At 33.1% G+C, this 13,025-nt stretch overlaps 1 protein-coding gene across 1 annotated transcript in view; it reads left to right on the top strand.

Moving 5' to 3' along the window:
* The first annotated feature begins 214 nt into the window (after window positions 1–214).
* Window positions 215–13,025, top strand: part of myom2a (myomesin 2a) — a 53,607-nt gene continuing 40,796 nt past the window's right edge. The window contains exons 1-8 of the mRNA XM_073825413.1: window positions 215–316; window positions 1,533–1,635; window positions 3,506–3,598; window positions 3,776–3,911; window positions 5,360–5,514; window positions 5,675–5,767; window positions 11,077–11,165; window positions 11,256–11,297. Coding sequence (XP_073681514.1) covers window positions 1,556–1,635; window positions 3,506–3,598; window positions 3,776–3,911; window positions 5,360–5,514; window positions 5,675–5,767; window positions 11,077–11,165; window positions 11,256–11,297 — 688 coding nt within the window. The 5' untranslated portion in view covers window positions 215–316; window positions 1,533–1,555. The remainder of the gene's footprint in view (window positions 317–1,532; window positions 1,636–3,505; window positions 3,599–3,775; window positions 3,912–5,359; window positions 5,515–5,674; window positions 5,768–11,076; window positions 11,166–11,255; window positions 11,298–13,025) is intronic.

Genomic DNA, 13,025 nt, shown 5'->3' with positions numbered 1-13,025 from the left:
CCTCAGAGGTTGTGCTTGCAGGTAAAATCCTATTTTACCCTCTTTGTATGTCTCAAGAGTCATGAAATGAATGAAAAAGAAATAAATTAACATTTCCCCCGTTTAAACTAAATCTGTTGTCTTGTCCTGTTTCAGTCGGTAAAATGGTCTGAAAATTGAGGTAAATGCTATATATAGTCTTAAGAGTATCCTTACATGGGGTGGCTGAGTGAAGGCATTCCCTAAGTGAGCGCATTATTTTTGTTCCATCAGCAGGAGCTTTCCAACTGCTCTCAGGCTGCTCTTCCAACTCTCAAAGCTCTTCTTTTCTCTTGGGGTAAGTGCAGCTTTATTTTATTAATCTGTTAACATTTATTTATCTGCTTCCCAAATGATCATATTTGGTTTATTTCACTTAAACCATTTTAATTTAATATTGTCATGAGATATTATTGAATATCGAAAGACTCTGCTGCCCAAAAGCTGAAGTGATTCTGAACCTTAGGTAATTAAAAAAAGTTTCTTAAATATCTTAATATTAGTTTTAGTTTAAAAAAATCTCATTTTGTAATGGATTGTTTAACTTTTACGTACTTTCCAAAGTAGTTTAATGCTACAAATGATTTAGTTTGTTGGTTTGTTTGTTTCCACATGAGACTTTATCATAGCATTATGTTTGGGTCAAAGGTCAAATCCAATGGATTTTGCTCAGATTCTTTGCTCCCACTCAGATTTTTGTAGCACTGAGATGTTTGTGTCCATAAGTTGTGCCAGTTATTCTGAGGTCAGCTTTTCACTTTCTGCCTGTAATGCGATGCACTTGAGTTCATGGAGCTGCTGATAAGCTGGAATGTGAGGAGAGGCAGTTTTGGTGCTAGTTTACAATAACCAGTAGCTAAAGTAAATTTTAAGTAAATTACTCTGGGAATATACAGTATATTCAGTTTTGGTCTTTATCTAGGAATGCACATATGTTTATAAGCTGATTTATTGTGTTATGTAGGTCAGAATTATTCGAATTATCAAATTATTTAATATTTATTTGTGCATTAGATCGGAAAAAAACACCAGAAGAGTTGAATTTTACACTGCAAAAAATGCTTTTCTTACTTAGATTTTTTGCCTTGTTTCCAGCCAAAATATCTGAAAATTCTTAAATCAAGATGGATTTTCTAGACAAGTAAAAATGATTGTCTTGTTTTCAGAAAAAAACAAAAATTAGTTGGCAGATTATTTTGCTTGTTCTAATTTTGGCTTGTTTTTTCTGAAAACAAGACAATCATTTTTACTTGTCTAGAAAATCCGTCTTGATTTAAGAATTTTCAGATATTTTGGCTGGAAACAAGACAAAAAATCTAAGTAAGAAATGCATTTTTTGCAGTGTAACTAATTGTTGAGTAAGTTATTATTTATGTAGAGCAAGATGTGTGTTTCACTCGCTGGCAAAAACAGAAGTCGGTGCCTGTAAGGATGTGCTATGGTCATATTTTACATTCTTAACTGTATATTTTGTCCATTGTAAACCATTTTAGAGTTTTGGTTTTGGTCAAAAGGTCTTTTTCAGAGTGTTCCCGACATGCCTGCGAAGGGCGTTACACTTTATCGGCAGGAGCAAACACAACATCAAAGCTCAAAACATGTTGTCCAGCACTCGAGGTATGGGATGTGGTTGAATTGAATTTGATTGGCCGAGCTTATGGATAGCCTTGGCGCGGGTTTGGCTCAGAGGCTTCAACAGGCCGGAAGATCAGTCCCTAAATGCACAGCAGCGATCGCTTATGCACTAACTAATACTGCTCTCTTTGTTGCTTCATAAGAGACCCGAAGGTCTTGATTGGAGGCTCAGGCTTAAAGATCTATACGCAAAGTTGGTGTGCACTGTTAACAGAATCAGCATTACGTCATGCATTAGTGATGAGAAAGGAGATTGCTTCGCAATCGCATACAGTTGGGAAATTTGATATGAAGCATGGCGCTCAAGCTTTTCGGGAATTCTGAATTGCTTCAATGTGGGGCTGTTGCGTTTAGGTTAACAAGCATGAATAAATCCGCTTTTATCAAACCTTATTATACAATACAGGATTGGTTCTGTTGCTGTAATAAACTTGGCAGTCAAAAGCCAATGTTGGAGATCCAGACAGTAGAATCTGAATCCAAGACAGTATTTAGTACTTGGCAGAATAGACAAAACATATTAATAGTCATTTAATCAAGTGAATTTTTGAGATCAAAAAGCTGTTTTTCTAAAGCTTTGCTGGCGCTGTTGACTGAAAAATGCTGCATTTCTGTTCATTTATTTCTACATCTATGAATTTAGCAAAAACTTTTATCCAAAGTGACTTACAAAAGAGGAAAAATTATTTTAAAAAATTGCTTTAAAAGAACATGCTTACTGTAAGCACAAACTGATTAAATGTTTCCTTATACTTAACGAAATATTAATTATATTAAATTAATTAAATGAAAATGTATTACAGTTTTATACAGTTAGCTAAACTTTAGAGTGATTTTTTACATTTTTATTATTATTTATTTAAATTTCTTTCGTTTTGTTTTTTTACCCACACAGGTAAGGCATCTTTACATGTAATTTCATAATTACTTGTGTTTATTAAATATGGTTAAAGTATACTGCCAAATGTACCAACAAGCATTTTTTGTAAGCTAAAATATATTATTATGTAAAAATATTATATATCTACAGAAATGTATGTTTACAGTACATATTTGTAATAATAATGATGTTGCAATTTAGTACGTTTATATTAACATTTACATTTGTACAAACTTTATTGTAATATAAAGCACAACAAAAGATTAAAACAATTATTTAAAATGTACTTTAAAGTTAAACTTGCAATTTGACATTATTACAAAGTGCAAAGTGCAAAGTGTACTTGCTTTAAGTACACTTAAGTGGTATTTATTAAATACTATTAAATTATCTGCATATTATATTATCTACAAAACTTATATTGATTTTAATAAATCATTTGTAGAATTAAGTAATTTAAACAGAATTAATGTGAAAAACATTATAAAATATGTTAGGAATAATGTTGAAAAAAAAAACAGCACAGGTTGAAGTACTTTGTTAGATTTTGCCAGTCAAATTTAATTTCCTGATCAGACTGGTCTTGTTAGTTGGTTTTAATTTGGTTTAGGCACTTGGCAATCATCATTTACAATTTTAAGCAATATCATCACTGCATAGTAAATCCACTATATCCACCTTTTTCTTTAACACTAAAGTAAGCCTGTGGGTGAGACTTCTGGTTCATTAGCCACTATACTACAAACCAGTGTGTTCGTAATTAAGATAATACATTAAAATAATGTTAAAACACACCAATTTGCAATATCAAGCAGCAAAACTAGCTGTTTTGTACAGCTAAAAATATATGTAACAACTAAAATTAGCTGTAAAATAGCTGTAATAACTAAAATTCTGATGAAGTGTGAAATGTAACAAACTGCTCACTCCTGCTGTCACATGACTCAAATGCTATTGTGATGTGTTTGGCAGGAAATCAAGCTCTCAGGTAGTGAAGAAGGAGCAGGTCCAGGCCACTGAGGCTATGGCGGAACAGGCCTACACAGTGCCAACCTTCAGGGAGAGGTGAGATTTTACTGGCTCCTGCATCTATTACAGTTCCGAAGGCTATTTAAAGACAGTGTAAGAGAATACCTGAAGCCGGCTTCCATATTTACAGATGACAAAAATGACAGTGTCACTGTACTCTCAAGACTAAACCTGTGCATCTCGGAATGTAAATTTTAATTTTTGTGTGCGCAGGGCTCCCGAAGGCATGCAGGAGTATCAGAGAATGGCAGCTCACTTCGGAAGAGATTTGGTTCAGCTGCAGCAGGAGCTGCACAGGGTGAAAGTGGCCACAAAAGAGCAAGTGGACAATATTGAAATGACTAGAGAGGTGAACATCAGCCTAAACATCTTTAAAGTGATTTAAAGCGAAATTATTCATACCCCTTGCCCTTCATTTTTTTCACATTTTGTTATGTTGCTGCCTTATGTTAAACTACTTTAAATTACTTTTTCCCCACATCAATCTACACTCCCTACTCCATAATGACAAAGCAAAAAATAGATTTTTAACATTTGTGCAAATTTATTAAAAATAAAAAACTGAAAAGATTCCGTTGCATAAGTATTCATACCCTTTTCTGGGACACTCGAAATTTAGCTCAGGAGCATTCGTATTGCTTCTAGATGTTACTACACTTTGAGTGGAGTTAACTGTGGCAAATTCATTTGAATGAGTATGATTTAGAAAGACACACACCTCTCACACTGCAAAAAATGCTTTTCTCACTTAGATTTTTTGTCTTGTTTCCAGTCAAAATATCTAAAAATTCTTAAATCAAGAAAGATTTTCTAGACGAGTAAAAATTATTGTCTTGTTTTCAGAAAAAAAAGGTAAAATTAAGTGTTTTTGCTTGAAACAAGCAAAATAATCTGCCATTGGCATAAGAAAAATAATCTTGTTTTCTGTTTGAAATAAGATTTTTTTGCTTACCCCATTGGCAGATTATTTTGCTTGTTCTAAGCATAAACTCACTTAATTTTGACTTGTTTTTTTCTGAAAACAAGACTATAATTTTTACTCGTCTAGAAAATCCATCTTGATTTAAGAATTTGTAGATATTTTGGCTGGAAACAAGACAAAAAATCGAAGTAAAAAAACATTTTTTTGCAGTGCAGAAAAGGTCTAACAGCTGAAAATGCATATCAGAGCAAAAACCAAGTCCTGAGGTCAAGATAACTGCCTGTAGAGCTCAGTGACAGACTTGCGTTAAGGCGATGATCTAGGGAAGAGTTCAGAAACAAATCTGCTGCATTGAAGGTTGACAGAAGCATTATCCATAATGGAAGACGATTGGAACAACTAGGACTCTAGAAAATGTCTGCCAGCCCCCATCCAAGCTGACAGAGCTTGAGAGGTGAAAAGGTGAGGCAAAGAATGGCAGATAATTGCCAAATGCAGATGTGCAAAGCTTGTCACATCAGACCCAAAAAGACTGTACTGAGTTAAGGGTATGAATACTTATGCAGTGTACTTATTTCAGTGTTTTATTTTTAAGAAATTTGTCAAATTTGCAAATCTGTTTTTTTCTTTGTCATTATTATGGTGTATGGAGTGTAAACTGGTGTGGGGAAATACTAATTTAAAGCAGTTTAACATAATGCTGCAACAAAACAAAATGTGACAAAAATGAAGGGGTATGAATACTTTTGCAAGGCACTGTAACCCAAAAATGATCATTCTGAACACAAAAGATATTTTAGTGTTGTATATTTTGTCCATACAACGAAAGTTCAAAAAGCAGAACGTTTGACCCAGTCCTTCCTGTATTTTAACAGGTGAAGGGAATGATGCCTTTGAGGAAGGATTATTCTGCTGATGTTCCCAGAGCACCGGACTTCCTGATCAGCCTGAGATCTCACACAGTGTGGGAAAAGACTCCTGTCAAGCTGTTCTGCACTGTGTCCGGCCAACCCACCCCTATTGTCAAATGGTTCGGAATCAGTTTTATATTCCAAAACCTTCATATAATCTGCTTTTAGTAATGATTTGATGGCTTGAATTAAACTTCAACAACATTATAATGTTTCTTCTCTCACTGATTTGGTTCAAATTAAGCATAACTGAACTGTATTGTATCTCTGTATTGGCAGGTATAGGAATAATGTTCCCGTTGAACCCTTGAGTGCTCCTGGAAAGTACAAAATTGAGAACAAGTATGGTGTTCACAGTCTGATTATTAGCAGGTATGATCTCACACATGGTCAGGTTACAGTTAGGGCTCTAATTGTTTCCTTGTTTTATTTTAAACCTAGAATTGCTAACAACTAAAAAACAACTCAAGTTTCTCTTTGTTACACATATGTGACCCTGGACCACAAAACGAGTCTTAAGTAGCACGGGTATATTTGTAGCAATAGTCAAAAATACATTGTATGGGTCAATATGATAGATTTTTAAGTAAAGATCATGTTCCATGAATATATTATGTACATTTCCTACTGTAAATATATCAAAACTTAATTTTTAAAAACTTCATTTGGAAACTTTAAAGGCGAAAAAAACTTTCTTTTGCACCCTAAAATTCCAGATTTTCAAATAGTTGTATCTCGGCCAAATCCTACATGAATGGAAAGCATACTTTCAGATGATATCAAAAAATTGACCCAGGGCCACATATAGTGTACATAAATGAATTAGCAGCGCATTTTCATAAGAACTTAGCTTTGGTATTTAGTAACCCCATGTCTTTTAAAACCTATTTGATTTTCTTTCTTCTGCTGAACACAAAACAAGATAATGAGAAGAAGGTCCAAGCTCCTCCCCTACACATGAAAGCTTATTTTTAAAGAAAAAAGTGAAATGTTACAGAAAACAATCTTAATCGGTTAACTGTAGGTTGCTCTAAAAATGTATATTGCGTGTGATTTCAAAGCTGAATTTTTAGCATCATTACTCCAGTCACATGATCCTTCAAAAATCATTCTAATATCCTCAAAAGACAATTATTATTATTATTCTGTTGAAAACAGCTGAGTAGAATTGTTTCAGGGGTTTTTTGATGAATAGAAAATTCTGAAATAGAAATCTTTTATAACATAATAAATGTCTTTATCATCACATCTGATCATTTTAAAGCACCCTTGCTAAATAAAAGTATTCATTTCAATAATTTTGTTCCCCCCAAAAATTATACTGACTCCAAGCTATTGTTTTCTGAAGGATCATGTGACACTGAAGACTGGCATAATGATGCTGAAAATTTCGCTTTGATCACAGGAATAAATTACATTGTAAAATATATTCAAATAGAAAACAGTTATTTTAAATAGTAAAAATATTATACATTTTTTTTCCTTTTTCTGTATTTTGGATCAAATAAATGCAGGCTTGGTGAGCAGCAGAGAATTTTTGAAAAAACATTAAAAATCTTACTGTTGAAAAACTTTTATATTTTACTTACATACTTTTGCATTAGTGATGAACATTAAGATGTTTTGAGTTTCATTTTATGTTATTTATTTTGTATTGCATTATTTTAGTGTTATTTTGTTGACGGCAAATATCTGACAGGTTTTTTTTGTAAATTTAAATTAAAAAATTTAAATTTAATGTTTACCATAATTGTAACAGGATATTTTTTAGAGTCTGAATGGTGACCAGTGGTCACTGAATGGCTTTTTTTTCTCTCACAAAGCTATCATATGGATTAATGTAGCTTACAAACCATACAAACTACTTTTATGGCACCATTTGTCTATTTCTTAAGCTCGACAGCCTCTGGCCTCCACTCACTTTCAATGTTTGGAAGAATGCAACTCCTCATTTTCCACTTGTAATGGCCTTTGAAAGTGAATGAAGTTCTTGTGAGAGCAACACTTTCCAATTTAGTCCCAGTGAGGTTCATCTTGAAGAAGTCTCAGCTGTTGGTTCTGCTCAACTTAGCTATGCGTCATTTGATCCTGGAACGCCTGACGCCCCTGAAGACTCACAGCCGCCATTACAGCAGCACCTCTCATAGATCACAGGCCATCGCAGTGGCCACTGTATGGACACTCATTCATTCTCAGAAAAGCTTGTTACATATTTTACTATCCTCAGAGAGAAATTAAATAATGCAAAATGTAAGGAAATTGGTGCACTAGTTAGGACAAACATAGCATCGCAAAGGAAAAGGAGTGGCTCTAAAATAGTCCTCAGGGACTGAAGGTCACATTTCGTTGCTCTATTCTCACTCCTTCAAGGACAGCACGGCATGTCTGAGACCAACACACTGCTGTCCTGTGAGATCATGTTCTGGATGCAAAGTCTCTCCACTCGTACCAAATGGTTCTCAAAAGAGGTGTGAGGAACATAGAGAGGATGTTTCCACCCTGTTAACTAGCCTTATGACCACCAGCAGACAATGAAACATTTTGTCTGACCTTTAATGCTGAAGAGAGTCATTTTTACACTTAAATACTTTAAAGGAGTAGTTAACTTTAAGAACAAAAATGTACAGATGATGTACTCACCCCCTTGTCATCCAAGATGTCCATGCCTTTCTTTCTTCAGTCGTAAAGAAATTATGTTTTTTAGGATTTCTCTCCATATAATGGACTTCTATGGTGCCCCGAGTTTGATCTTACAAAATGCAGTTTAAATGCAGCTTCAAAGGGCTTTAAATGATCACAGCTGAGGAAGAAGGGACTTATCTAGCGAAACAATTGGTTAATTTCTAAAAAAAAAAAAAAAAAAAAAAACATTTACAATTTATATTCTTTTTAATCTCTACACAGAGTACACACAGAGCTAGACAAGATGAGCATTTGAGGTTAAAAAGTACATCAATTGTAATTTTTCTTTAGAAAATAACCAATCTTTTTGCTAGATAAGACCCTTCTTATCTCAGCTGTGATCGTTTACAGCCATTTGAAGCTGCATTTTGGAAGTTCAAACTCGGGGGCACCATAGAAGTCCATTATTTGGAGAGAAATCCTGAAATGTTTTCCTCAAAAAACATAATTTTCTTAACTGAAGAAAGACATCTTGGATGACAAAGCTCCTACTATCTGCTCCTTTAATATGCACAGACAATTAGTAGTAGCTTTTAAAGGGAACCACGGGTATTAAGACTTATATGGCTTAATATAACATAACCAATGTCTCTTACTGAAATATGTTGTAGAAAACTCATGAAAGATTTACAGTATTTAAAAAAATCCTCAAAGTTTTATACATATTTTGGACTATGGGGGGGCGCTGCTGTTTTGATGACGTAAAATGGCTGCACTCTGCCGCTACATGTTACTGTTTTTACCGCAAAAAAAAATACTGATACGATGCCACACTGTGTGGCTTTTGGTTGTAATTTTCAGTCGAAGGGAAACAAGAGAAGCGATGTAAGTCTTCAGCGATAAGAAGAGCAGAAAAGAATGTAAAGATGCCTGTGGATGAATAAAACGGAAGACCCGCATCTTTGTTATCTCCACTTTAGCCCTGATGCCTTTGAGGCTGGTAGTCGACCACAGCTACTGAAAGAGCTTACAAATGGCAGAGACAAGAAACGCTAGATGCCATCCTGGCAGGATGTAAACAAGCTGACGTTTGTCATGACACTGCATCCACTGAAGGAGTTTTTCAGCGAGGATTTCACTCGATATCCGGGTGCATTTAGACTCCTTGTGGGGAAAAATTTATGGTACGCCATTTGCTTTAAGCCTACGCTTATATCTATCACTATCTGTAACCTCTTTCAGTTGCTGTGGTCATCGTATCAGTATTTTATTTTCCGTGCTGTGTTGCGGTAAAAATAGGAACAGGTAGCGCCAGTAGCTCACCGAGTGCAACCATTTGACATCATTAGTGCCCCCCATAGTCCAAAATATGTCTAAAACGATGTGAATGTGGAAACATAAATCTTTCATGGGTTTCTACTACATACAGTTGAGGTCAAAAGTTAACATACAACTTAAGAGGAATCATACAAAATGCATGTTATTTCGGGTGTAAACTTTTGAACATTTTTCTTTATTTGCCTAAATATCATATTTTTTTCATTTAGTACTGCCCTTCAGAAGCTACAGAAGATACATGTTTTTCAGAAGACAAAATAAGTTAAATTTACACTGATCTTTAAATTTAAAGTTTTCACCCCCCCGGCTCTTAATGCATTTTTTTTTTTCTGGAGCATCAGTGTGCGTTTGAACCTTCTGTAATAGTTGCATATGAGTCCCTCAGTTGTTCTCAGTGTGAAAAGATTGATCTCAAAATCGTACAGTCATTGTTGGAAAAGGTTCAAATTCACAAAACACGCTGAAAAACCAAAGAATTTGTGGGACCTGAAGAATTTTTCTGAAGAACAGCAGGCAGTTCAGGACAATCAAGGGACTATCACTAAAAAAAACCCAGCTGTGGATCATTCAGGTAACTTCGCAGTATTAAGAATCAAGTGTATGTAAACTTTTGAACAGGGTCATTTTTTATAAATTCAACTATTATTTTCTCTTGTGAAATATCTTATTCAGGTCAGTACTAAATAAAAAATAATGTGCATTTTGTTCTCTTATTTTGGTCAAATAATTAACATTTTGCAGATTCTTCAAGGTGTATGTAAACTTTTGACCTCAACTGTATTTCAGTAAGAGACATCATTTATGGATTTTTTAACTATACAAGTCTTAATAACCAGGGTTCCCTTTACAATATTACTGCACTGTAAAAAATGCTTTTCTTACTGATTTTTTGTCTTGTTTCCAGCCAAAATATCTAAAAATTCCTAAATCAAGAAGGATTTTCTAGACGGCAAAATAATGTAGTTATCTGCTTGAAATAAGATTACTTTGCTTACCGCATTGGCAGATAATTCTGGCTGGAAACAAGACCAAAAAAAATCAAAGTAAGAAAAACATTTTTTTGCAGTGCCTTTCTTTGAACATTCCAACCAGCCCAGCATAGCAACAGTGGCTCAACCAATGGAGTGAGTTGGGGGCGGGGCTATTAGTTTGTATCTCCAATGGTAAGCAGGGGGAGTGTTTAGGAAAACTTTTTTGAACACAGTCATTATTTTTTTCAATTTTGTTGAGAAAACTGAAGGAGGCAGTACTTGGAGAAATTACATGCATCACCTTATTTTTGTTAAATAATTTAGAGTGTCATGTTTATGACATTGCTGATTCAGTTGCTTGTTCTTTAAATGGATAGTTCAACAACAAAACAAAACAAAATCTGTTTAAAATTGCCCTTTTGTTGTTCCAAAATTGTTTTTTATTTATTTATTTTTTCAACCATACAATGGTCACCAAAACTTTTTAGCTACCAACATTCTTCAAAATATCAGTTTTCTTCTTTTGTGTTTCATGGAAGAAAGAAAGCTATACAATTACATTGTATATGTATATAAATTTGAAACAAGATGAGTAAATGATGACTGAATTTTAATTTTGGGGTTAAGTAACCAGATTTCTAATAAATATGTCCCAAATGGCTGAAGATAATTGTTTATAATTCTAGTTCTAACCTTCATGTTGAGCCTGCTTATTCACATTGTGAAATTGTGTTTTGTTTTTGTTTGCAGATGTGCAGTTACTGATTCTGGAGTGTACAGTGCTGTCACAACCAATTCGCATGGAAAGGCCACTTCCAAGGCTACTGTCTGTGTCAGGAGTGAGTGTGTCTTCTTTTCCACTCATATCTTTTCTCTTGTGGTCTTTTAGTGGTCTTTTAGTAATCTACCTTGCTTGTCTTTCCATGTAGGGCCACTAGGGGGAGGAGAGCTGTCTCATCTGCCAGGACTAGGTGAGACTGAGCTTGTGTTTGGCTGATTTCCAGGCCTGAAGGACCTTACTTGAGATCATGAGCCATATATATCTGTTCTGCTCCAGGCGGACAGCCTTGATATGACATGGAAACAATGTTACATTTTTCCAAGGGTTCATTTGTGCTTGTAAACATTAGGCAGTGTGGTAAACATCTCCTAGGGTTGTCAATAAACAAGCGTGGATTCATAGTTACTGAATCCTTATTCAGTTGTTATTCTCAACTGGGTTGTGTACAATTATGAACAGCACAATTTGCCTTTTTTTATGTCGAAAGTTAATATGTAATGTCATGAATATGAATGTAAAGACAATAGGCTTTACCATTTAACAGGGGTGAAGTTTACCTTTTGAGGATTTTTAATGTTATTTTTTTAAAGAAGTCTCTTCTGCTCACCAAGCCAGAATTTTATTCTTAAAACATGAACAAGAATAAAATTAAATAACAACTTAAATAAATATTACTTTTTAAAATGATTACTATGAAAAAATAATAGAAATTATGAAAAAACAAATATGTAATTATATGAAATGACTATAAAATGAAATAATTAAATAATAAATTACAAATGAATAAATAAATATTGATTATTACATTATGGTTTCCCTGAAAAGGTCATAGAAATTAATAAAATATTTTAAAGTATTTCAGATGTTTATAAAATGATAGGATTTTTTTCTTATCTTTTTCTCTTCATAAGGTAATGTAATAAATATGAACGTAAGGACAATAGGCTTTACCATTTAACAGGGGTGAAGTTTACCTTTTGGGGATTTTTAATCTTCTAACATGAATAAGAATAAAATGAAATAAATTAAATAACAAATTAAATAAATAAATAGTACTTTTTAAAATGATTACTATGATAAATAATAGAAATTATTAAAAAACAAATATGTAATTATATGAAATGACTATAAAATGAAATAAATTAAATAATAAATTACAAATAAATAAATAAATAAATATTGATTATTAAATTATGGTAAAAGTATTTCAGATGTTTATTAGATGATAGGATTTTTTTCTTATCTTTTTCTCTTCATAAGGTAATGTAATAAATATGAACGTAAGGACAATAGGCTTTACCATTTAACAGCGGTGAAGTTTACCTTTTGGGGATTTTTAATGTTTTTTGAAGAAGTCTCTTCTGCTGATCCAAAGTACAGCAAAAACAGTAAAAATTTTAAATATTTTTACTATTTTAAAAAAACTATTTTCTATTTGAATCGATTTTAAAATGTAATGTATTCCTGAGATTTCAAAGTTGAATAAAAAAATACATCATTATATTGAAAACAGCTGAGTATAATTTTTTCAGGTTTTAGTGATGAATATAAAGTTCAAAAGAACAGCATTTATTTGAAATAGAAATATTTTTTAACATTATAGATGTCTTTATCATCACTTTTGATCTTTGCTAAATAAAAGTAATAATTTCTATAATTCATTTAATTTATTTATATTGCTATAACAAAAAAAAAAAAAATGATATTGACTCCAAGCTTATAATGTTACAAAAACTTTTATTTCAGATTAATGCTGATCTTTGGATCATCACTGAATCCTGAAGAAAAAATAGTAAATAATAAAATAAAATAAAAATGAATAATAAAAATAAAAATGTTTCTTGAACAGCGAATCAGTAGAATGATTTCTGAAGGATCATGTGACACTGAAGACTGGAGTAATGATGCTGAAAATTCA

Source organism: Garra rufa, chromosome 20 (genome assembly GCF_049309525.1).
Source record: "Garra rufa chromosome 20, GarRuf1.0, whole genome shotgun sequence".
Classification (NCBI taxonomy): domain Eukaryota; kingdom Metazoa; phylum Chordata; class Actinopteri; order Cypriniformes; family Cyprinidae; genus Garra; species Garra rufa.
Note: the sequence above shows the minus strand (reverse complement) of the source record. Positions and strands in the feature narration are given on the sequence as shown.